General features: G+C 41.6%; 2 protein-coding genes across 2 annotated transcripts in view; one reads left to right on the top strand and one right to left on the bottom strand.

Annotated features, from left to right (window-relative positions):
• The first annotated feature begins 5,510 nt into the window (after positions 1 to 5,510).
• LOC148897248 (free fatty acid receptor 2-like) lies at positions 5,511 to 6,575 on the top strand. Its single transcript, XM_088998703.1, has one exon. It carries the CDS (start codon positions 5,556 to 5,558, stop codon positions 6,558 to 6,560), a length of 1,005 nt encoding a protein of 334 aa, XP_088854829.1. The 5' UTR covers positions 5,511 to 5,555; the 3' UTR covers positions 6,561 to 6,575.
• Positions 6,576 to 18,966: 12,391 nt separating this feature from the next.
• iglon5 (IgLON family member 5) overlaps positions 18,967 to 22,086 on the bottom strand; it is a 76,960-nt gene continuing 73,840 nt past the window's right edge. Inside the window, exons 7-8 of the mRNA XM_088999527.1 lie at positions 21,039 to 21,190; positions 18,967 to 19,406 (exon numbers count right to left, since the gene is read on the bottom strand). Coding sequence (XP_088855653.1) covers positions 19,303 to 19,406; positions 21,039 to 21,190 — 256 coding nt within the window. The 3' untranslated portion in view covers positions 18,967 to 19,302. The remainder of the gene's footprint in view (positions 19,407 to 21,038; positions 21,191 to 22,086) is intronic.

The raw sequence follows: 22,086 nt of genomic DNA, 5'->3' as shown, positions 1-22,086 counted from the left end.
GAGTCTTGCCTTAGGGTTTAAGGTTAGGGATTGGGTTACGGTAAAGGGTCAGGGTTGGGGGTTTGGTTTAGGTTTAAATGTGGTTTAGGGTTAGAGTTAGCTGGCTATCTATTTCATATAATGTAATAATACATTTATATTTTATTAGCTATCTATTAGGCTAGCTACCTGGCTATCTAGCTGACTATCTGTTGGCTCTCTAGCTGGCTAGCTATTAGCTATTTATTAGCTAGCTAGCTTTCTATCTATTTAAGTTATTCCAGGTTGAGTGAATGCTGGCGCGTGTAGCTGCCGCTGCTCACCTACAGAAAAACTGATCCTGTGACTGGAAAGTTACCTTGAGTGTTTTGAAAGGTGCTTAGAAATGAAATGGATTATTAGTGTTTGGGTGTGATCCAATTACTTGTAATCTGATTACTTGTGAGCCAATATCAGTAATTTTATTACTTGTAATCCGATTATTTGTCATGAATAACTACCCACCACCATTGAGTGTATAGTTAGTTGAATGATTAAGTGGGACGTGAAAGACGAAGAAGAAAGGTGAATGTGTGATTGATTACATGTTATGAGCATAAGCCATTTTCATTGCAAGCATAATCAATGTATCATAAGCAAATGTAGGATAACTAAAAACAACAACCCTAACATGTGATTACCTGTAATTTAATTACTTGTAATCTGATTGCTTGTAACCCGATTACTTGTAATCAGATTTCAAGTAATTACATTACTAGTTATCAGAGTACAAGTGATCAGATTACTAGTAATCAGATTACTAGTATTCTGATTACTGTACTATGAATCTGATGACTGTACTCTGATTACTAGTAAACCAGGCTTGGGGAGTTCAGGGAAACTACTCCCTGAAGCTATACTAGTAATCAGATTTATACTCATCAGATTAGAGTAATCAGGTTACAAATAATCAGATTATTGTAATCTAAGTACTGTAAATTGATTATTGACAATCAGATTACATGTAATAATCTTAGTATAAATATGAGTATTGTAATCTGATTACTGTAATAATGCTGTTTTGATCTGATTACTGCAATATGGCTATTGTAATCTGATTACTATAACATGGCTATTGTAATCTGATATTCTGATTACTAGTACAGCTTCAGGGAATAGTCTCCTTGAACTCCCCCAACCTTTGAGCAAGGATTTTTAGTCCTAAAACTGAATCTTCTGCGGGTCCTGGAATTCCAGTGACAGTGACAAAAACCCTGGCACTGGAGCCGACACATTTTTGCACAGCGTCTGGCAGTCAACGAGTTAATTGGCACTGTAGCCGCCGTCAAAAGCAACACAGTCATCAGTCAAGGCAGCACTAAAAACAGCTGCAGTGAAAAATGGGATGGTTGTGCAAATAAACCACATCCTTTGTTTTGGAAGAAAGGGATGGCGCACCCCCTGCTAACGATCAACAAGCTACCATGCCGCGTTTGCCACCGAGCGCAGGTGACGGAAGCGCGACGCTAATAACGCTCAATGGCGTGTCGACGTTCCCGGCAACTTCCCCTATGGCAGCCTCCCTGAAGTCTGAGCGCGTCGACCCCGAACGCGCTAGCGCTCAAAAGCCCAAACCGAAAGGCCAACTTGGATCCAAACTTCAAACCGGGGTGTCCATCTGCCGTGCCTGCTTAACACGTGTTCACTTTTTCATCATCGCTGTCACCCAGAAAGAGATTAAGGGCATTTAGTGGACGACACGGGCTAATCCGCCTTTTAGTGAATCAAGCGCATGTCTATCGGCATCGTAAGATGGCCGCTGTTCATGTGGCGCCAATGGCGATTTAGCCCAAAGCTGGCGCATCTCAGTCCGTAACGATCGCAGAATAAACACAAAAAAAAAAACTTCCATCCAGGCATCAGCGAGCGGACTTTGTTTGGCCTTGGCGAGTCTTTGAGCCGTCCAACAAAATCCGCCTTTGAATGGAAGCGCGTTGACGATAGCAGTTAGCAAACATCGGGCTTCTGTTTGATTAGCGCAACCGCGCCGTAAGATCACGTCCTGTGTCCAAGGCGCTTTTTTTTTTCTTTTTTTAAAGCACCGCCCCTTCCAGCCACCAAACTGCGCCGATAACCAGGATATGATTTAATAACTCGCATCGGGTTGTTGGAGCCCCTCCGCCTGTTGCCGTGGAGACGGATGGTGTTTAGCTAGCAGATAAATGGCAGCGCTGCAATAACTGCCGTTGGGGAGCAAATGAAGCGGAAATGGACGTCCACAGGAGGAGATCCGATAAAGCAAAGTGAGCCAGCGCGCCGGGCGAGGTTGCCGGGCCGACACCGCCACAAAGACCAGCGAGAGCTTCTGCTACAGGAAGTGAAAAGCCACGGAGGGATTCCTGGATGCCAGGTAAGGGGACGTCTTGGTTTTATGTATTTTTTGGTGTCCACCGTCCACACCAAGAAAAAGAGTTCTTTTTATGGGAAGGTGTTGTTACGTTAGCCCTACCGGTGGCTATCGTGATCATAATTGTTCTTGTCATAGCTATATCAAACTTTTTGTTATTTCAATTGTTTTTGTCATTTTTTTCAAAGCGAAAATAGACTGTAACGTGGCCTTGACAGGCGCTTATAAGTCAAATTTATTATTATTATTATTATTATTATTATTATTATTATTATTATCATTATTATTATTATTGTCATCATTCTTATTATTATTATCATCATTCTTATCATCATTATCAATATCTTATCATTATCGTTATCATTATCAATATTATTATCATTATTAATTATTATCATTATTGTCATTATCATTATCATTATTATTATTATTATTATTATCATTATTATTATTATTGTTATCATTGTCATCATTCTTATCATTCTTATTATTATCAATATTTTATTATTATCGTTATTATCAATATTATTATTATCATTATTGTCATTATTAATTATTATCATTATTGTCATTATTATTATTATTATTATTATGGGATTTTATATTTGCACACATGAAGAATGAAGAATTTAAATGCGGGGCGGCTCACCGAGGTTCAACTTTTAATATTTGGTTCCAGTCATCTATCTGAATTTTTAACATTATTTTTTATTTTTTATGATTTTTTTTGGGGGGGGAGATTTTTGCAAGTGTTTTTTTTTTACATTCATTTATTCCTTCAGCCATTTATTTATTTATTTATTAGTTTATTCATTTTTTAAATTTGTTTAATTATTTATTTACACACTTTTTTTATGCATAAAATAAATGAAAACATCAGATTCATGAATAAAATTTTAAAAAAATGTGACCAAATGGAATTGTGAATCGGCACAATTTGACGATTTCTATATATATATATAGCTGGCTAGCGAGCTAGCTATCTATTTGCTATCTTTCAAGCTGGCTATATATTAGTTAGCTGTTAGCTATCTATCTGACTGGCTATCTGGCTGGCTACGTATTAGATATATATTAGCTAGCTTTCTATCTATTTGAGTTACTTCCGGGAAAAAGAACATGAAATTGATTGAAAACAGACAGACTGGGATTGTGAATCCCAAAACAAGCGAGCGACTCTAACGGGCGTGATCAATAAATTGATGGCGGCTTCACACTGCCAAGGGGATGGCGGAAATTCAAGATTGAGTCTTGGATGAGGGATGCCAAATCTCATCGTTTGGTGTTTGCTCAAGTGATGTTTTATTATTTTGTCCTGGCGGAAGATCAAGTGGAAGCCATTTAATTAAAAAAAAAAAAAAACAAACAGAATGCGTCCATGACATCATGGAGGCGACTCATCACGTGAACGTGTTTGTCTGTCTCTTACGAGAACACAAGCAAAGGCAGTTAATAAAAGACGACGACGACGATGACGCTCCGTCGGGTGTTTGTCGACTTTACGGCCCGCTACGCAAACTCACGTGCGGCGACGGCTGTCAACAAACAACAGCTAGCGAGCAGCAAAATGGCCGTCGTCATTGGTTTTCATTGAGAGGGATTCTGGGACCGTTTCGAAGGTGATTTGTTAATTTCTCCATTTAAAGGACAACCGACAACTCGGGACAAGTTGCGTCCATAATTTGTAAAATGACTTCTACTGAGCGCATTTGACAAAGATTCCACCATATGTCGCTATATTTTACTTTTTAAGACTCGCACTGAATATTCAGGAAGTCTTGTTCTTGAGTTGGTGACGATTCCTGGCGTGACGTCACGGAAGGAACGCCCCTGATCGACAAATAATAATAATAATACATTTTATTTTAAGCGCCTTTCAAAGCTCTCAAGGACACCGTAGAGTCACAGACAAGCATATATACTATAATAAATAAAATACAATCACAAATAGAATGCGATAAATAAAATACAGTTATAAATAGAAAGAAGAGGAAAATGCAATTTTAAATAGGTGGCTTTTGAGATGGAACTTGAAGGTGGGAAGAGAATCCATGTTACGAATGTTGGGAGGAAGTGAGTTTAGGGGCAGAGCAGCTGAAAGCTCTGTCCCCCATCGTGCTGAGACGGGCAGCGGGGGGCACACAGTGGTGGAGGGAGGAAAAGGATCTGAGGGAACGAGAGGAAATAGAAATTTGAAGACGATCAGATAGGTATGGGGGGAGCAGGGTTATGGATAGCTTTAAATGTATCAAGAAGAATTTTCAAGTTGATTCCAGATTTGAGCGGGAGCCAATGGAGCTCTTGGAGGACGGGTGGGGGTGATGTGGTGTAAGGATGAGGTTCTGCTGATGAGCCGGGTTGAAGAATTCTGCACCGGTTGAAGTTTGTGGAGAAGTTTCTGAGGGACACCAAGGAGAAGTGAATTGCAATAGTCGATCTGGGAGGTAACGACTATGAACGAGGATAGCAGTGGTGCGAGGAGTGAGAGACGGGCCAAGACCATTGAGATTGCGGAGGTGGAAGTACGCAGATCGGGTGAAATTATTTATATGGGAGTGGAAAGATAGTGTGCTGTCCTCGGCTTTTCACCTGATGGGTCCGATTGTCAAAAAAAAAAAAAAAACGTTAGCTTTGCGCAAGGTGCATTTTGGTACCAACCAGGAGAATTTCATCTGATTGCTGTAATCTCATTACCAGTAATCTGATTTCTATGATTTTATTACTTGTAATCTGATTACTAATGCAGTCTACTGCTCCCTCAACCTTTGAACAGGGCCCTGTAGTCCTAAAATTGTATATTTCGTGGGTCCTGCAATTTGAGTGAAAATGACAAAAACCCTGGCACTGGAGTGGACACCTTTTTGCACATCGTCTGCCAGTGAATGAATCAAGGATCTCAGCATTCTGAATGAGATTTTGTTCTTATTCCTCAGGATCGGTCCGGTCAGAAGACCGTTTCTCATGGTCTACCCGGCACACTCGAGCCTTTACCCTGGAAAGGTCGCCTGACACCAGTCGCACAAACTACTCTGTAGAAGACATCTCGTCTTGAGACGGAGCCCTCGAAACATCTGGCGGCCTCCGAGGGTCTCTGGGAACAGCATAACTAGTAGCCAGACCAGATTTTGGGCCAAGAACCGGTTGGCCCCGTCCCCAAAGTCGTCCGACGTCTTCGGAATTTTCAATTCCGATGTCCGCCAAGGAGGCGCTGATGCACCAGTGCAGCACGGAGCTATGCCTGTCGGTCTACGTCATCACCTTCGTGCTGGGCTTCCCGGCCAACGCGCTGGCCTTCTGCACCTTCTGCGCCAAGGTCCGGCAGAAGGCCACGCCCATCGACATCCTTCTCCTCAACCTGACCGTGTCGGATCTGCTCTTCCTGCTCTTCCTGCCCTTCAAGATGCAGGAGGCGGTGAGCGACATGCAGTGGGAGATGCCCTACGCGCTGTGCCCGCTGTCGGGCTTCGTCTTCTACATGACCATCTACAACAGCACCTTCTTCCTGACGGCCGTCAGCGTGGAGCGCTACCTGGGCGTGGCCTTCCCCATCCGCCACAGCCTGAAACGCCGGCCACTCTACGCCGTGGCCGCCAGCGTCTTCTTCTGGATCTTCTCCTTCGCCCACCTCAGCATCGTCTTCATCGTGCCTTTCATCGGGACGCCGGCTGAGGCCGTCAACGCCACGGCGGCGGAGGCCGACGCGCCGCCCGCGGCGGAGGTTTGCTACGACGACTTCTCGGAGGCCCAGCTGAAGGTGCTGCTGCCGGTGCGCCTGGAACTGTGCCTGGTCCTCTTCTGCATCCCCTTCCTGGTCTGCAGCTTCTGCTACATCAACTTCATCCGGATCCTGTCGCGGCTGCAGCACATCGACCGGCGCAGGCGCCTGCGGGCCATCGGGATGGCGCTGGGCACCCTGCTGGTTTTCGCCGTCTGCTTCGGGCCCTACAACGTGTCCCACGTGGTGGGTTTCCTGGCCTGGCGGAACCCCGATTGGCGGGATAAGGCCCTGCTCTGCAGCACCTTCAACGCCTGCCTGGACCCGCTCATCTTTTACTTTTCGTCCTCGGCCGTGCGGGGCGCCGTGGCCAATGTGATGAAGGGGGCCAGGGGTCGCCTGAGCGGCTGCCTGTCCTGCCGCCGTCCCCCTTTGAAGGCCCCAGACCAAAAACAGCAACGGAACAATGTCGCTAGTTAGCGGGCCGCCTCCTGGTCTCCCAACAAAGACACCCATATCAAAGAGGTTAGGGTTGGGTTGGGGTGGAGTTAAGGTCCGTCCAGGGGATTTATTTCGGTTATGATCAAGTCAAGGTTCGGTTTGAGGCGATGGCCGATGGGCGTAGACCGTTGAAATTGATGCAGGATTGGAGCAAGGGGGACAATTGGGCTCATGGTGGACCGTGGCTCAACTCTAAACTCTTCAAATCCCTCAGACCTCAACTCTGTAAGGTCTTCAAATCCCTCAGACTCCCGACCAAGATCAACACACCTTTTAAACAAGAAACAGATTGTACTGGATGGAGAATTTAATTCTAGGTTGGTGAGCTAGTTAGTTAGCTCATTGAGGGATAGCGATACTGCTGGACAAAATATTTTTCATCCCGTGAAAGCTGTTCCGATTGTTGACTGGCAATTGAATCTGAGAAGACCACGTGGTAATAACAACTGGACCAGCGTCAATTCGGATTGTGATTGTGTTTTTCCGCTACGTCGCGACGTACATTTTGGTTATCAATCGGGTTTGGGTTACGTTTGGGCTACAACCGAGGCTTCATTTGGACCAGGTTCAGGTCCGTCCGTCCGTCCGTTCGTCCGTCGCTTATAGCCCAATAGCGGTTGGTCCTACAGAAGAAGCCTATTCCTTTTTTATTTAGTTTTCAATGTTGTGTTCGTCATAGCGAAATTTGGAGGTTGTTCATACGTCAACGGGCTCAAAACGGTGAGACTGTGACTCACGGTCGCTCGTCATTCTTGCTTATCTTGAGTACTATTAAGTCTTATCTGTGTGGCCTAATTTGTTTTTTTCCGTATCATAGCGTCCCCGCATTGTAATCGTTTTGTGCTTTGTGTGTGTTTGTGTGACAAGTATACAATGCGATAAAGCGAACGGGCCAAATTTGCCATCAACAAAAAGCAAAGCAGAAAGCAGCCATTTTGTTTCCACGACTGACAATATTTACGCTATTAAGCGCGCAAGATTACACCCCCCGAGCCCCCGCCAGCCCCTTCGCGCACATGAAGGGATTTCAACCGCCCACTTGTCGTCATCCTCCTTCCAATAAAACAAGCCCCCGCCTTCCTTCAAGAATAATGGCGGCTTAGATGCATCAGGGTATTAAGAAAGCAAACAAGGAAGTGTTTGCGCGGCGCACACATGCTAATCGCATGTGGACCACAAACACCTTTTGAAATACAGTGATACCTCAGCTTATGAACTTAATTGGTTCACAGAAAGTGTGTGTTAGGCGAAAAGTGTGTCTTACAAACATTAATTTCCCATAGGAAACCATGAAAAATGAGAATAATCCGTTTCCAGGTCCCCAGAAAACATAATTTTCTCCGGAACAAGCCTTAAGACTACACAAAATATACGTTAGTTTATGTAGAATAAATGTGCTATTGAATTGTAATTCACAAAATAAACTGTACAGTATAATAAAGTGGTTTTATTTACCTTTGTGATGTTCGTTGATGTCGTTGCCTCCTGATGATATCCGAGTGAAGTTGCCGTGCTTTCTCGGCGATAATACCATCACTTCCGTTGACCGTTGGTTAGACAACACAGAAACACCCTTAGCCACATGTACTGTGTATAGTAAGGCGTTTTTAGCTTAAAAAAAACACCATGTAGAGTGAGGCGTTTTTGACCCGAAAAAAAAAAAACGACAATGTATCGTAAGACATTTTTACCCAAAAAAAAAGAACATGTATAGTAAGGCGTTTTTCGCTGAAAAAAAACACCATGTATAATAAGGCGTTTTAGGCGGGGAAAAAACGACCATGTATAGTAAGGCGTTTTTCGCAGAAAAAAAAACGGCCATGTATAATAAGGTGTTTTTGACGCGAAAAAAACGACCATGTATAGTAAGGCGTTTTTGACGCGAAAAAAACGACCATGTATAGTAAGGCGTTTTTCGCAGAAAAAAACGACCATGTATAATAAGGTGTTTTTGACGCGAAAAAAACGACCATGTATAGTAAGGCGTTTTTGACGCGAAAAAAACGACCATGTATAATAAGGCGTTTTTGACGCGAAAAAAACGACCATGTATAGTAAGGCGTTTTTCGCAGAAAAAAACGGCCATGTATAATAAGGCGTTTTTGACGCGAAAAAAACGACCATGTATAATAAGGCGTTTTTGCCGCGAAAAAAACGACCATGTATAGTAAGGCGTTTTTGACGTGAAAAAAACGACCATGTATAGTAAGGCGTTTTTCGCAGAAAAAAAACGGCCATGTATAATAAGGCGTTTTTCGCAGAAAAAAACGGCCATGTATAATAAGGTGTTTTTGACGCGAAAAAAACGACCATGTATAGTAAGGCGTTTTTGACGCGAAAAAAACGACCATGTATAGTAAGGCGTTTTTCGCAGAAAAAAAACGGCCATGTATAATAAGGCGTTTTTCGCAGAAAAAAACGGCCATGTATAATAAGGCGTTTTTGACGCGAAAAAAACGACCATGTATAATAAGGCGTTTTTGACGCGAAAAAAACGACCATGTATAGTAAGGCGTTTTTCGCAGAAAAAAACGGCCATGTATAATAAGGCGTTTTTGACGCGAAAAAAACGACCATGTATAATAAGGCGTTTTTGACGCGAAAAAAACGACCATGTATAGTAAGGCGTTTCTGACGCGAAAAAAACGACCATGTATAGTAAGGCGTTTTTCGCAGAAAAAAAACGGCCATGTATAATAAGGTATTTTTGACGCGAAAAAAACGACCATGTATAGTAAGGCGTTTTTGACGCGAAAAAAACGACCATGTATAGTAAGGCGTTTTTCGCAGAAAAAAACGGCCATGTATAATAAGGCGTTTTTGACGTGAAAAAAACGACCATGTATAGTAAGGCGTTTTTCGCAGAAAAAAAACGGCCATGTATAATAAGGCGTTTTTCGCAGAAAAAAACGGCCATGTATAATAAGGTGTTTTTGACGCGAAAAAAACGACCATGTATAGTAAGGCGTTTTTGACGCGAAAAAAACGACCATGTATAGTAAGGCGTTTTTCGCAGAAAAAAAACGGCCATGTATAATAAGGCGTTTTTCGCAGAAAAAAACGGCCATGTATAATAAGGCGTTTTTGACGCGAAAAAAACGACCATGTATAATAAGGCGTTTTTGACGCGAAAAAAACGACCATGTATAGTAAGGCGTTTTTCGCAGAAAAAAACGGCCATGTATAATAAGGCGTTTTTGACGCGAAAAAAACGACCATGTATAATAAGGCGTTTTTGACGCGAAAAAAACGACCATGTATAGTAAGGCGTTTCTGACGCGAAAAAAACGACCATGTATAGTAAGGCGTTTTTCGCAGAAAAAAAACGGCCATGTATAATAAGGTATTTTTGACGCGAAAAAAACGACCATGTATAGTAAGGCGTTTTTGACGCGAAAAAAACGACCATGTATAGTAAGGCGTTTTTCGCAGAAAAAAACGGCCATGTATAATAAGGCGTTTTTGACGCGAAAAAAACGACCATGTATAATAAGGCGTTTTTGACGCGAAAAAAACGACCATGTATAATAAGGCGTTTTTGACGCGAAAAAAACGACCATGTATAGTAAGGCGTTTTTCGCAGAAAAAAACGGCCATGTATAATAAGGCGTTTTTGACGCGAAAAAAACGACCATGTATAGTAAGGCGTTTTTGACGCGAAAAAAACGACCATGTATAATAAGGCGTTTTTGACACGAAAAAAACCGACCATGTATAGTAAGGCGTTTTTCGCAGAAAAAAACGGCCATGTATAATAAGGCGTTTTTGACGCGAAAAAAACGACCATGTATAATAAGGCGTTTTTGACGCGAAAAAAACGACCATGTATAGTAAGGCGTTTCTGACGCGAAAAAAACGACCATGTATAGTAAGGCGTTTTTCGCAGAAAAAAAACGGCCATGTATAATAAGGTGTTTTTGACGCGAAAAAAACGACCATGTATAGTAAGGCGTTTTTGACGCGAAAAAAAACGACCATGTATAGTAAGGCGTTTTTCGCAGAAAAAAACGGCCATGTATAATAAGGCGTTTTTGACGCGAAAAAAACGACCATGTATAATAAGGCGTTTTTGACGCGAAAAAAACGACCATGTATAATAAGGCGTTTTTGACGCGAAAAAAACGACCATGTATAGTAAGGCGTTTTTCGCAGAAAAAAACGGCCATGTATAATAAGGCGTTTTTGACGCGAAAAAAACGACCATGTATAGTAAGGCGTTTTTGACGCGAAAAAAACGACCATGTATAATAAGGCGTTTTTGACACGAAAAAAAACGACCATGTATAGTAAGGCGTTTTTCGCAGAAAAAAACGGCCATGTATAATAAGGCGTTTTTGACGCGAAAAAAACGACCATGTATAATAAGGCGTTTTTGACGCGAAAAAAACGACCATGTATAGTAAGCCGTTTTTGACTCGAAAAAAACGACCATGTATAGTAAGGCGTTTTTCGCAGAAAAAAATGGCCATGTATAATAAGGTGTTTTTGACGCGAAAAAAACGACCATGTATAGTAAGGCGTTTTTGACGCGAAAAAAACGACCATGTATAGTAAGGCGTTTTTCGCAGAAAAAAAACGGCCATGTATAATAAGGCGTTTTTGACGCGAAAAAAACCACCATGTATAGTAAGGCGTTTTTCGCAGAAAAAAACGGCCATGTATAATAAGGTGTTTTTGACGCGAAAAAAACGACCATGTATAGTAAGGCGTTTTTGACGCGAAAAAAACGACCATGTATATAAGGCGTTTTTGACGCGAAAAAAACGACCATGTATAGTAAGGCGTTTTTCGCAGAAAAAAACGACCATGTATAATAAGCCGTTTTTAGACAAAAAAAAACGACCATGTATAATAAGGCGTTTTTGACGCGAAAAAAACGACCATGTATAGTAAGGCGTTTTTCGCAGAAAAAAACGGCCATGTATAATAAGGCGTTTTTGACGCGAAAAAAACGACCATGTATAGTAAGGCGTTTTTGACGCGAAAAAAACGACCATGTATAATAAGGCGTTTTTGACACGAAAAAAAACGACCATGTATAGTAAGGCGTTTTTCGCAGAAAAAAAACGGCCATGTATAATAAGGTGTTTTTGACGCGAAAAAAACGACCATGTATAGTAAGGCGTTTTTGACGCGAAAAAAACGACCATGTATAATAAGGCGTTTCTGACGCGAAAAAAACGACCATGTATAGTAAGGCGTTTTTCGCAGAAAAAAAACGGCCATGTATAATAAGGTGTTTTTGACGCGAAAAAAACGACCATGTATAGTAAGGCGTTTTTGACGCGAAAAAAACGACCATGTATAGTAAGGCGTTTTTCGCAGAAAAAAACGGCCATGTATAATAAGGCGTTTTTGACGCGAAAAAAACGACCATGTATAGTAAGGCGTTTTTGACGCGAAAAAAACGACCATGTATAATAAGGCGTTTCTGACGCGAAAAAAACGACCATGTATAGTAAGGCGTTTTTCGCAGAAAAAAAACGGCCATGTATAATAAGGTGTTTTTGACGCGAAAAAAACGACCATGTATAGTAAGGCGTTTTTGACGCGAAAAAAACGACCATGTATAGTAAGGCGTTTTTCGCAGAAAAAAAACGGCCATGTATAATAAGGTGTTTTTGACGCGAAAAAAACGACCATGTATAGTAAGGCGTTTTTGACGCGAAAAAAACGACCATGTATAGTAAGGCGTTTTTCGCAGAAAAAAACGGCCATGTATAATAAGGCGTTTTTGACGCGAAAAAAACGACCATGTATAATAAGGCGTTTTTGACGCGAAAAAAACGACCATGTATAATAAGGCGTTTTTGACGCGAAAAAAACGACCATGTATAGTAAGGCGTTTTTCGCAGAAAAAAACGGCCATGTATAATAAGGCGTTTTTGACGCGAAAAAAACGACCATGTATAGTAAGGCGTTTTTGACGCGAAAAAAACGACCATGTATAATAAGGCGTTTTTGACACGAAAAAAAACGACCATGTATAGTAAGGCGTTTTTCGCAGAAAAAAACGGCCATGTATAATAAGGCGTTTTTGACGCGAAAAAAACGACCATGTATAATAAGGCGTTTTTGACGCGAAAAAAACGACCATGTATAGTAAGCCGTTTTTGACTCGAAAAAAACGACCATGTATAGTAAGGCGTTTTTCGCAGAAAAAAATGGCCATGTATAATAAGGTGTTTTTGACGCGAAAAAAACGACCATGTATAGTAAGGCGTTTTTGACGCGAAAAAAACCACCATGTATAGTAAGGCGTTTTTCGCAGAAAAAAAACGGCCATGTATAATAAGGCGTTTTTGACGCGAAAAAAACGACCATGTATAGTAAGGCGTTTTTCGCAGAAAAAAACGGCCATGTATAATAAGGTGTTTTTGACGCGAAAAAAACGACCATGTATAGTAAGGCGTTTTTGACGCGAAAAAAACGACCATGTATAGTAAGGCGTTTTTGACGCGAAAAAAAACGACCATGTATAGTAAGGCGTTTTTCGCAGAAAAAAACGACCATGTATAATAAGCCGTTTTTAGACAAAAAAACGACCATGTATAGTAAGCCGTTTTTCGCAGAAAACAACGGCCATGTATAATAAGGTGGTTTTGACACGAAAAAAAACGACCATGTATAGTAAGGCGTTTTTGGACCAAAAAAAAACCCGACCATGTATAATAAGGCGTTTTTCGCTGAAAAAAACGACCATGTATAGTAAGGCGTTTTTCACAGAAAAAAACGGCCATGTATAATAAGGTGTTTTTGACGCGAAAAAAACGACCATGTATAGTAAGGCGTTTTTGACGCGAAAAAAACGACCATGTATAGTAACGCGTTTTTCGCAGGAAAAAAAACGGCCATGTATAATAAGGCGTTTTTCGCAGAAAAAAAACGGCCATGTATAATGAGGTGTTTTTGACGCGAAAAAAACGACCATGTATAGTAAGGCGTTTTTGACGCGAAAAAAACGACCATGTATAGTAAGGCGTTTTTCGCAGAAAAAAAACGCCATGTATAATAAGGTGGTTTTGACACGAAAAAAAACGACCATGTATAGTAAGGCGTTTTTCGCAGAAAAAAACGACCATGTATAATAAGCCGTTTTTAGACAAAAAAAACGACCATGTATAGTAAGCCGTTTTTCGCAGAAAACAACGGCCATGTATAATAAGGTGGTTTTGACACGAAAAAAAACGACCATGTATAGTAAGGCGTTTTTGGACCAAAAAAAAACCCGACCATGTATAATAAGGCGTTTTTCGCTGAAAAAAAAGACCATGTATAGTAAGGCGTTTTTCGCAGAAAAAAACGGCCATGTATAATAAGGCGTTTTTGACACGAAAAAAAAACGACCATGTATAGTAAGGCATTTTTCGCAGAAAAAAAACGGCCATGTATAGTAAGGCGGTTTTGACAACAACAAAAACATCACCATGTAAATCCGGATCACGATGGACACACCACCATGGACCATCAGCACGCCTTCAACTTCCCGCCATGTTAACCGTCCGGGTCTGAGGGTCCTTGAACGCAACATTTTTTTGGACCACAACGTCACATGCCGAGCATCCGTCCGACCTCGCGCCTCTTCTCTTCGCCATCAATCCAAAGCTGCCGTTCGTTTTTGTTTGTTAAATGTCATGAAAAGTCTGCCGTCGGCTGCGCGCGCTAGCTAGCGACGTTTCCGCGCATGTTGATTGACGACTTAAATGGCAGGAGTGGGCCGCAGACTCGTAAGTAGTGAAGTAATGGGACTCCGAGATGAGAGGTGGGCGACATAATGACGCCGCGGTGAGAAAAGGGGGGGGGGGCACGGAAGGGGGGGCGTGTTATAACGCGACAACACGACTCCCTCGTGTTCTCTGTCAGATAGCAGCCAGACGAAGAGACGAGACGCCATCTGCAACTGTCAAAGCTACGCTAATTGCATATTCGCCGCTAATTGCAGTTGTTTGAATTCATCCGATGACACACTCCGCCGTAATGTTGCCACGGAAGCCGACGGCGCCGCACTATCCAGGGATTGCGGGCCGCTAAGTAGTGCGCCGTCATTAGCGGCTAACGTTCGACGGGGGAGAAACGACGTCCCGCGTAAAAATCGGTGGGCTGTAATGAGTTAGCAGGAGATTGGAAATAACGCAACTTTCAATGGCAGGAAACTTTTTAACAATTTCGTAGCCTATGTTTGCGATTTTAGCCATTTTTTTTGTGGCAAATGATGACGTTGGGTGTCAAACCTAAGGCTCTGGGAGCCATACGTGGTCCGTGATATCAAATCGTGGGCCCCCAAATAGCTAAAATCAGCACTGAAATATCCAAATTGTGACTTGTAACAAATAACGTCATTTACGGCCTGTTTAAATGATGCTAGCTAAAACCCCAACTAGCTAAAATCGGCACTGAAATATCCAAATTGTCACATGTAAAAAATAACGTCATTTATGCCTTTACACGCACTCGAACGCCAACCGAATGATGATAGCGAACTGTTTTCAAAAGTAGCCATCCCTTCATTTGTTAGCCGCGTCGCTAGTCCGACAGATCCGACTCAAATGACGTTAACGGATTCCTCCCGATCTTAAATCATCTTACGCAAAGCCATCTTGAATTCCGACGTGCTTTTGACCGGCGTCGCGCCATTTTTGTCCGATCTCGCCAGGTGCATGCTAATGCAACTCATTAGCGGCGCTAATGGCAGAACGGGGCTTTAATAGACTCGTAACATTGACTGCGCTCGCGAGGAATGAACGAACCCCAAAGATATTTGGTAAACATTCGACAATTAGGCTAATGTACGCCTTTTCTTCGGCCGCTGTAAACCTTGAGTGGCGCAGCTAGCTCTCATCTATAAAACAACGGCACTTTAGCTAATGCGCTACTAAAGAGTAAAGGGGTTGGGGCGGGGGGGGGTAACTTGAGACCGAAACAGTTGTTAAAAAAATGAAAGAAAAATAAATTAATATTTGATTTTGCTGTTCGGGCAGCGCGCATGCATTCCAGGGGCGACCAATCGATGAACAATTAGAGGATCCTGGTATCAGGCGTGATGAATTGCGCTCTCTCATTTTAGCGGCGCTCTCACATGATCAATCGGAGTTCCCGAAAGCCGTTCCGGGGTGGGGGGGTATCGATTAAGAGCTTGCGGCCAGATGAGAGCTAACGTTCAAAGCGCTGTGATTATTCGCAGACTTGGTGGAAACAATTCCAAAAAATCCTGAAAGGAAAATAAATACATAAATAAATAAATAGAAGACAATAAACATGAAAAGAAATTAGTTTTCAATCTGTGGAAAAAGTTAAAATACAGTGATACCCCAGCTTACGAACTTAATTGGTTTTCACAAAGTGTGTCTTCCAAACACTAATCTCCCATAAGAAACCATTACAATGAGAATAATCCGTTCCCAGGTCCCCATAAAACACAATTTTCTACTAAATAAACCTTAAAACTACACAAAATAGACCTTATTATATGTATAATAAATGTGCTATTGTATTGTAATGAAAGAAATAAACTGTACCGTATAATAAAGTCATTTTATTGAAATATGTGATGGTCGTTAATGTGGTTGCCTGTTAATACTAATAAAAATACATTTTATTTCTAGCGCATTTCAAAGCTCTCAAGGACACTTACAGTGACAGACAAGCATAGATACAATAATATATATAATAATAATATATTGTATTTTATTTATTATAGTACCTATGGTTGTCTGTGACTGTAAAGTGTCCTTGAGATCTTTGAAAGGCGCTTAAAATGTAATGTATTATTATTATTAATGATAAATAAAATACAATCTTGATGATATACGAGGGAAAAGCTGAAAGGAAAAGAAGATGATATCCGAGTGAAGTGGCCGTTCTTTCTCTGCGATAATACCCTGACTCACACTGTCCCCTGCTAGCTGCTTTTTGTTGATCCTAATCAACAGAAGTTTTTTTCAACATCGTCTATTGCCTGAGACCGTTGCCTAGACAACACAGAAACACCCTTAGCCACATGTAGCAATGGTCGACTTAGCATATTGCTACTGGGACGCCAAGTCACACAAACGCACACCTCGTTGGTGTTTTTCGATGATCTCCTTCTTCTGCTCGTCAGAAACGTATTTGCCATTTTTTTAAGGCATTGACTAGCGAGCTACTAGCGGCCTAACGTTTCACGTCGAGCTAACACTTTCATGCTTCGCGTTTTGAGTTCAATAACAGGTTTCTTGTAATTGTTTTTTTTTCAGTTTGTGTTCACCGTGGTTACCTTAGTGTGGCGGTGGTTGCTGCCCACGAAGCAGTCCAGGGTGGGCCCACGAACTGGATCAGAACTTTCCTGGATGACAATGTGCCTTTTGATGGGCCCATACAGGGAAAAATGAAAACAGAATATTGTCATGATATCTTGTGGAGGGAAAATGGCCGCCATTACCCCGCCCCCATGAAAGGCGATTTGTGACAAAAGGCAACAACTTTTAATGTATTTTTTTTTCCATCGTCCAAATTCATCCATACAAGGTACATGAACGTGCGTTGTTGTTTCCATTTTTCCCCACCACACATTTTTTTTCGTCTATATTTCTTTTCCAACATGTTTTTTTATCTCCCATCATCAAAGACACGTTACGTAGACACAAATGTTGTGTGATTTAGAAAAAAAAAGATAAAAATCAGCAACCTGGTAAAATGGTACAGTCCAACCTGGGTTTGCCACCATCATCCTTTCAAGAAACCTGTTTGAAAAATGAAACATTTTCCATTCTAATCAATGTCTGCTTTTTGTTAATATTTATTGAACAATACAGGCGCTTATAAATGAAATGTATAATTATTATTAATACAAAGACGCCTGGAGGGTTCCATGAGGACAATGCGTCACTCACAATGAGACGCGACACCAGGAAGTGACGTATTTATAAGGAAGCGGAGGGAAGTCGAGCGGTGCATTCAGGTCCGCTCCGTTTTTTCCTCCACCCGAGCAAACCAAGGTATAAACACTCGATATTTCTGGTCGAAAACTGAATTGGTTGAGAACAGTGACGTTCGAAAACCCAAATTTGACTGTACTTTTTAATTTTTTTTTAAATATGTTTATTTTTTACTTGATTTGTGTGTCATTTGGAATCAACATGCACAAATGGGAGCATTTTCAGTACGTCTTCCACCAACTTCACAGCATACACTCAACACGACAACTGATGGGTCAAGTTTTTTTTTTTTCGGGGGAGGGTTATTGCTGCTCAGACACAATTAATATCGTTGACGCCGTCCTCTCTCTCTCTCTTTTTTAATTTTTATTCGCCCTCCACTCACTCCTGCTAACTGAGCTTTTCTCCAGCGTGTGGATGGCAAAACGATGACCCGGGTTGATTTCCCCTGTTGACAAATAAGACAGACAAGTGGACACTTACGTTGCGGACGACGACGTTGGGGCTACGAATGGTGACAAGTTCATTGGACACAAGTCTTGAAAAAGCTTGGCATTGCAAAAGAAGAAAACATTCTTGTTTTTTTTCCCCTCCATGGTGCGTATAGATAGATAGATAGATCGATATCAATCTCTCTAGATATAGATCTATGTATCGATCTAGCTAGTGATCTGGCTAGGTAGCTAGCTAGCTATCGATCTCTCTAGATATAGATACAGGTATCGATCTAGCTAGGTAGCAAGCTAGCGACAGTAGATATCAATCTAGCTAGCTAGCTAGATATCGATCTGGCTAGCTAGCTAGCTAGCTAGTGATAGACAGATAGATACATCAAGAAAGAGAAAGAGAGAAAGAGTAGAGTGATACATCCCAAAGTATAAAAAAATCCCCCCCCCCCACCCGCTCCCTCACAAACGACTCATTATCAACACCATTTTTTTTTCTCGTCTTCTTCTGACATGGAATCACGATCGATAAGTAATCAAATACATCTTAACATCATTGGCATTGGTGGTAAAGATGAAAACAGACACAAGCGGTGGCGTGTGTGGTTGTGGGGGGGGGGGTAATGTTGGTAGTCACAATGGCGTCACAACAGTGCTAACATGCTATCAACAAGCAACAAATCCATGGGGGTGAGCGGTCAAGAATTATCCCACCCCCCATCATCATCACCCGTACTGCTTTTATTTACACAGGATGGAGGGAGACGGGTTGAGCAGGGGGGGGTCAGAGGGGGGGGGCTTGAAAAGGGCATCCAAGATGTCCACTGCCGGTCGCCGCCAACCCCCAATTATTATTTTTTTTTTAATTTTGTGCACATTTTGACATCATTCATTGCAGGTTTAACTGCTGCACGCTTGGAAATGGGGGGGGGGGGGGGTAGTAGGGGGAGGGAGGTAATCAATAATCCATTACGGAAAGACTTGGTTGTGCTGGCAAATTTACATCCATTAATGTTGGGGGGGGGGGGGGGGGGGTGTCACCTTAAACAAGTCACATGACCATCGGCGCATCCACCGCGGCGTGACTTTGATGATTTTTCCATAAGGCAGACTTTTTGCAGGTCACTCAGTCAGCAGGAAGTTGAAGATGACGGACAGATGACGATGATGCGTACAAGTGGGCGGGGCCAAAGTGGGGGCAGGTGGGGGCAAAGTTGGTGGCGATGACTCAATGCATATCTTTTTTTGTTCACAGTGATGGGTTCGTTAAGAATTAAAAAATTCCTTTCAGTTGAGGGGTGGGGACTAGTAGGGGGAGGGGCTTCGATTCCATTTCCGGGGGGGGGGGGGGGGTTGTGATTGTTACACCTTGAGCAGGACGGCGGCGAAGAGGGAGATCCAAACGCTGAAGGTCACGCTGAAGCCCGATCGGTGATCGTTTGCTCGGCCCTGTATGGCGCCCGGTCCTTTTTTTTTGGGAGGGGGGGGCAAAGTCAAACAAAATAAAGAGAGAAAAGATGTGTAAATATGACAGCTGAAAAAAATTGTTTCTGACGTCATGTACAGTATATATACAGGTAACATCCAACTTACAACTGAGTGACGGTCGTAGGTCAAAATAGTCGTAAGTCGAAATCCATTCAAAATGTTGAAAAGAGACTCCGACTCTAAATTTGGATTGGATTGGATATACGGAAATACGTATATACTTATATGTGTATATACATATATATACATATATACACTGCGCTCATAATGTATTGGCCTTTTTTTAAAATTCTGAATTATGTGGTCAACACCAATAACGGATGAAAGCAGCTGATCTCCCATTGGCGGGTGTAATTTCTGATTGATCATCTCGCCATTTTGCGACACGCAACCAATGTGTGATGTACGCTCCTCGTATTAAAAAAAAAATGTCAGCTAATCCATAATCACTTGCAAGTCGCCACATGTCACGCGATCAATCCTCTGGTCAGTTGTCAACGCTAAGCGCCAGGAATGATTCCCAATTTGACAAAAAAGTCCACGTTTGACGCGAGGAGCGTCTTCCGAGCATGCCGGAGGAGACATCGGCATGCCGTGTCTAATTGGAGCGTCTCGTCGTACTTGCTAATTAACCTCCTTGGTTGCCATCATGTGCCCGTCAGGCCAGCTAGAGGCCGGCCCACGTGGATGATGTACCAACCAGATCATCGCACATCATATATATATATACTGTGTATTCAATGAAGTACTGCATATACATTCAAAATAATAAAATCTAAAATGAAAAAAAAAATACACATGTATTTTATATATATATATATCTATATATATATATATATATATATATATATATATATATAATACATTTGTATTTTTTTTCATTGTAGTTATATATATATATATATATATATATATATATATATATATATATATATATATATATATATATATATAATATATATGGAGCTGTCTTTTCTGAGTGCACCGAGTTGATTCATTGAAGCAGATCAAATGTCTTTTTGTAATTAATTTATGCTGAACCCTGGAAGAGCAAAATATATATGTGCTGCTGTATCACCAATCAGATAACGTACATTTTAATTCCTATGAATTAATTTGACATGGGAAGAGGGAGTTAAAAATTTTAAAACTAAAATCATCCCCGATTAGATGGCAATCGCAACATTGAGAGAAAAATGAGCTCATTTCCTCCAATGGTTCCAGCCTACTTGGCAACGCCCCCCCCCCCCCTCGCCGTATCGAAATTGGTGAAAAGGACGCCCCTCGGGTCTCCGGGTGGGCGGCGAGCAATGACACGGAGGGATGCTTTTGCCTGCCATTTGGGGTGGCCGCACGTCGGGAATTAAAAACGTTTGTCGCGCTCTAATGACCACCGGAGCAGATTTCGGGTGGGGGGGGGTGATGATGGAGCGACGGTCCGACCCCAGCCGGGAAAAGCGGCGCCGCAAGATGAACGAGCCTGACGCAAGAGTGAGTCATTGAAGGCGCGTCGGATGAAAAACGGTGGCGGGAGAAGGAAAAGACGAACGACTTGAATGATGGTGAAATGGGGGCGGGGTCATAATGAGGAAGGAGGAGGGGCAACGTACGGAATAGCAACATGCTAGCGTTGGAGGCCCCCAGACGGTTGCTGGCCAAGCAGGTGTAGTTGCCAAAGTGCTTCTCCGTCACGTTGGTGAAGAGCAGCAGCGAGCGCGTCTTCTCGTTTTTAATCCGCAAGGTGTTGTCGCTCTCCAACGGCCTGACGAGACCACAAAAAAAAACAAAAAAAAAAAAACCGCAAAGACAACAGGAAGAAAGTCAATTGCTTTCACACACAGGTGGATTTGTCTCCATTTTAATATCCTGGGGCTGTAGCGGGGGTGCAGGAAAACAAAATATTCAGATCGTTATGGGACACTCATTCACTGACAAACATGTGCTATGATAATAATAAATAATAATAATAATAATAATAATAATAATAATAGTAAGAAGAAGAAGAAGAATATAAATGATGATGATGATGATAATAATAATAATAATAATACATTTCATTTATAATAACAATAATAATAATAATAATAATACCCTTTAATAATAACAATAAAAATAATTGTAACCGTAATAATAATAATAATAATAATAATAATAATAATAATGATAATAATGTGGCTACAGCTGCTCACCCACAGAAAAACTTATCCTGTGACTGGACACACAAATGGACACAAAGTGACCTTGAGAGTTTCAAGCTCAGAGAAATTTATTATTATTATTATTATTATTATTATAGTCACAGTAACCGTAACCATAATTTCGCCATCATTCAAGTCGTAAAAACCATTATTATTATTATTGGTGTTATTATTGTTATTATTATAGTTGTTATTATTATTATTATTATAGTCACAGTAACCGTAACCATAATAATAATAATAAATTTCAGTTATAGGCACCTTTCAAAACTGTCAAGGACGCTTTGTGTGTCCAGTCCAGTGCCAGGGTTTTTGTCATTGTCAATCAAATTCCAGGACCCACAGAATATTGACTTTTAGGACCACATCAACATTCAATGCGGCGTTAGAAACCGTAGACTCTCTTCTTTCATCAGAAAAAAACTAGTTAATCCCTAAGTGATATGGGTCTGGAGTTATA

This window comes from Hippocampus bargibanti, linkage group LG06 (assembly GCF_051943395.1).
Source record: "Hippocampus bargibanti isolate YZ-2025 linkage group LG06, ASM5194339v1, whole genome shotgun sequence".
In the NCBI taxonomy this organism is placed as follows: Eukaryota; Metazoa; Chordata; class Actinopteri; order Syngnathiformes; family Syngnathidae; genus Hippocampus; species Hippocampus bargibanti.
This window is presented reverse-complemented; position numbering and strand designations above follow the sequence as displayed.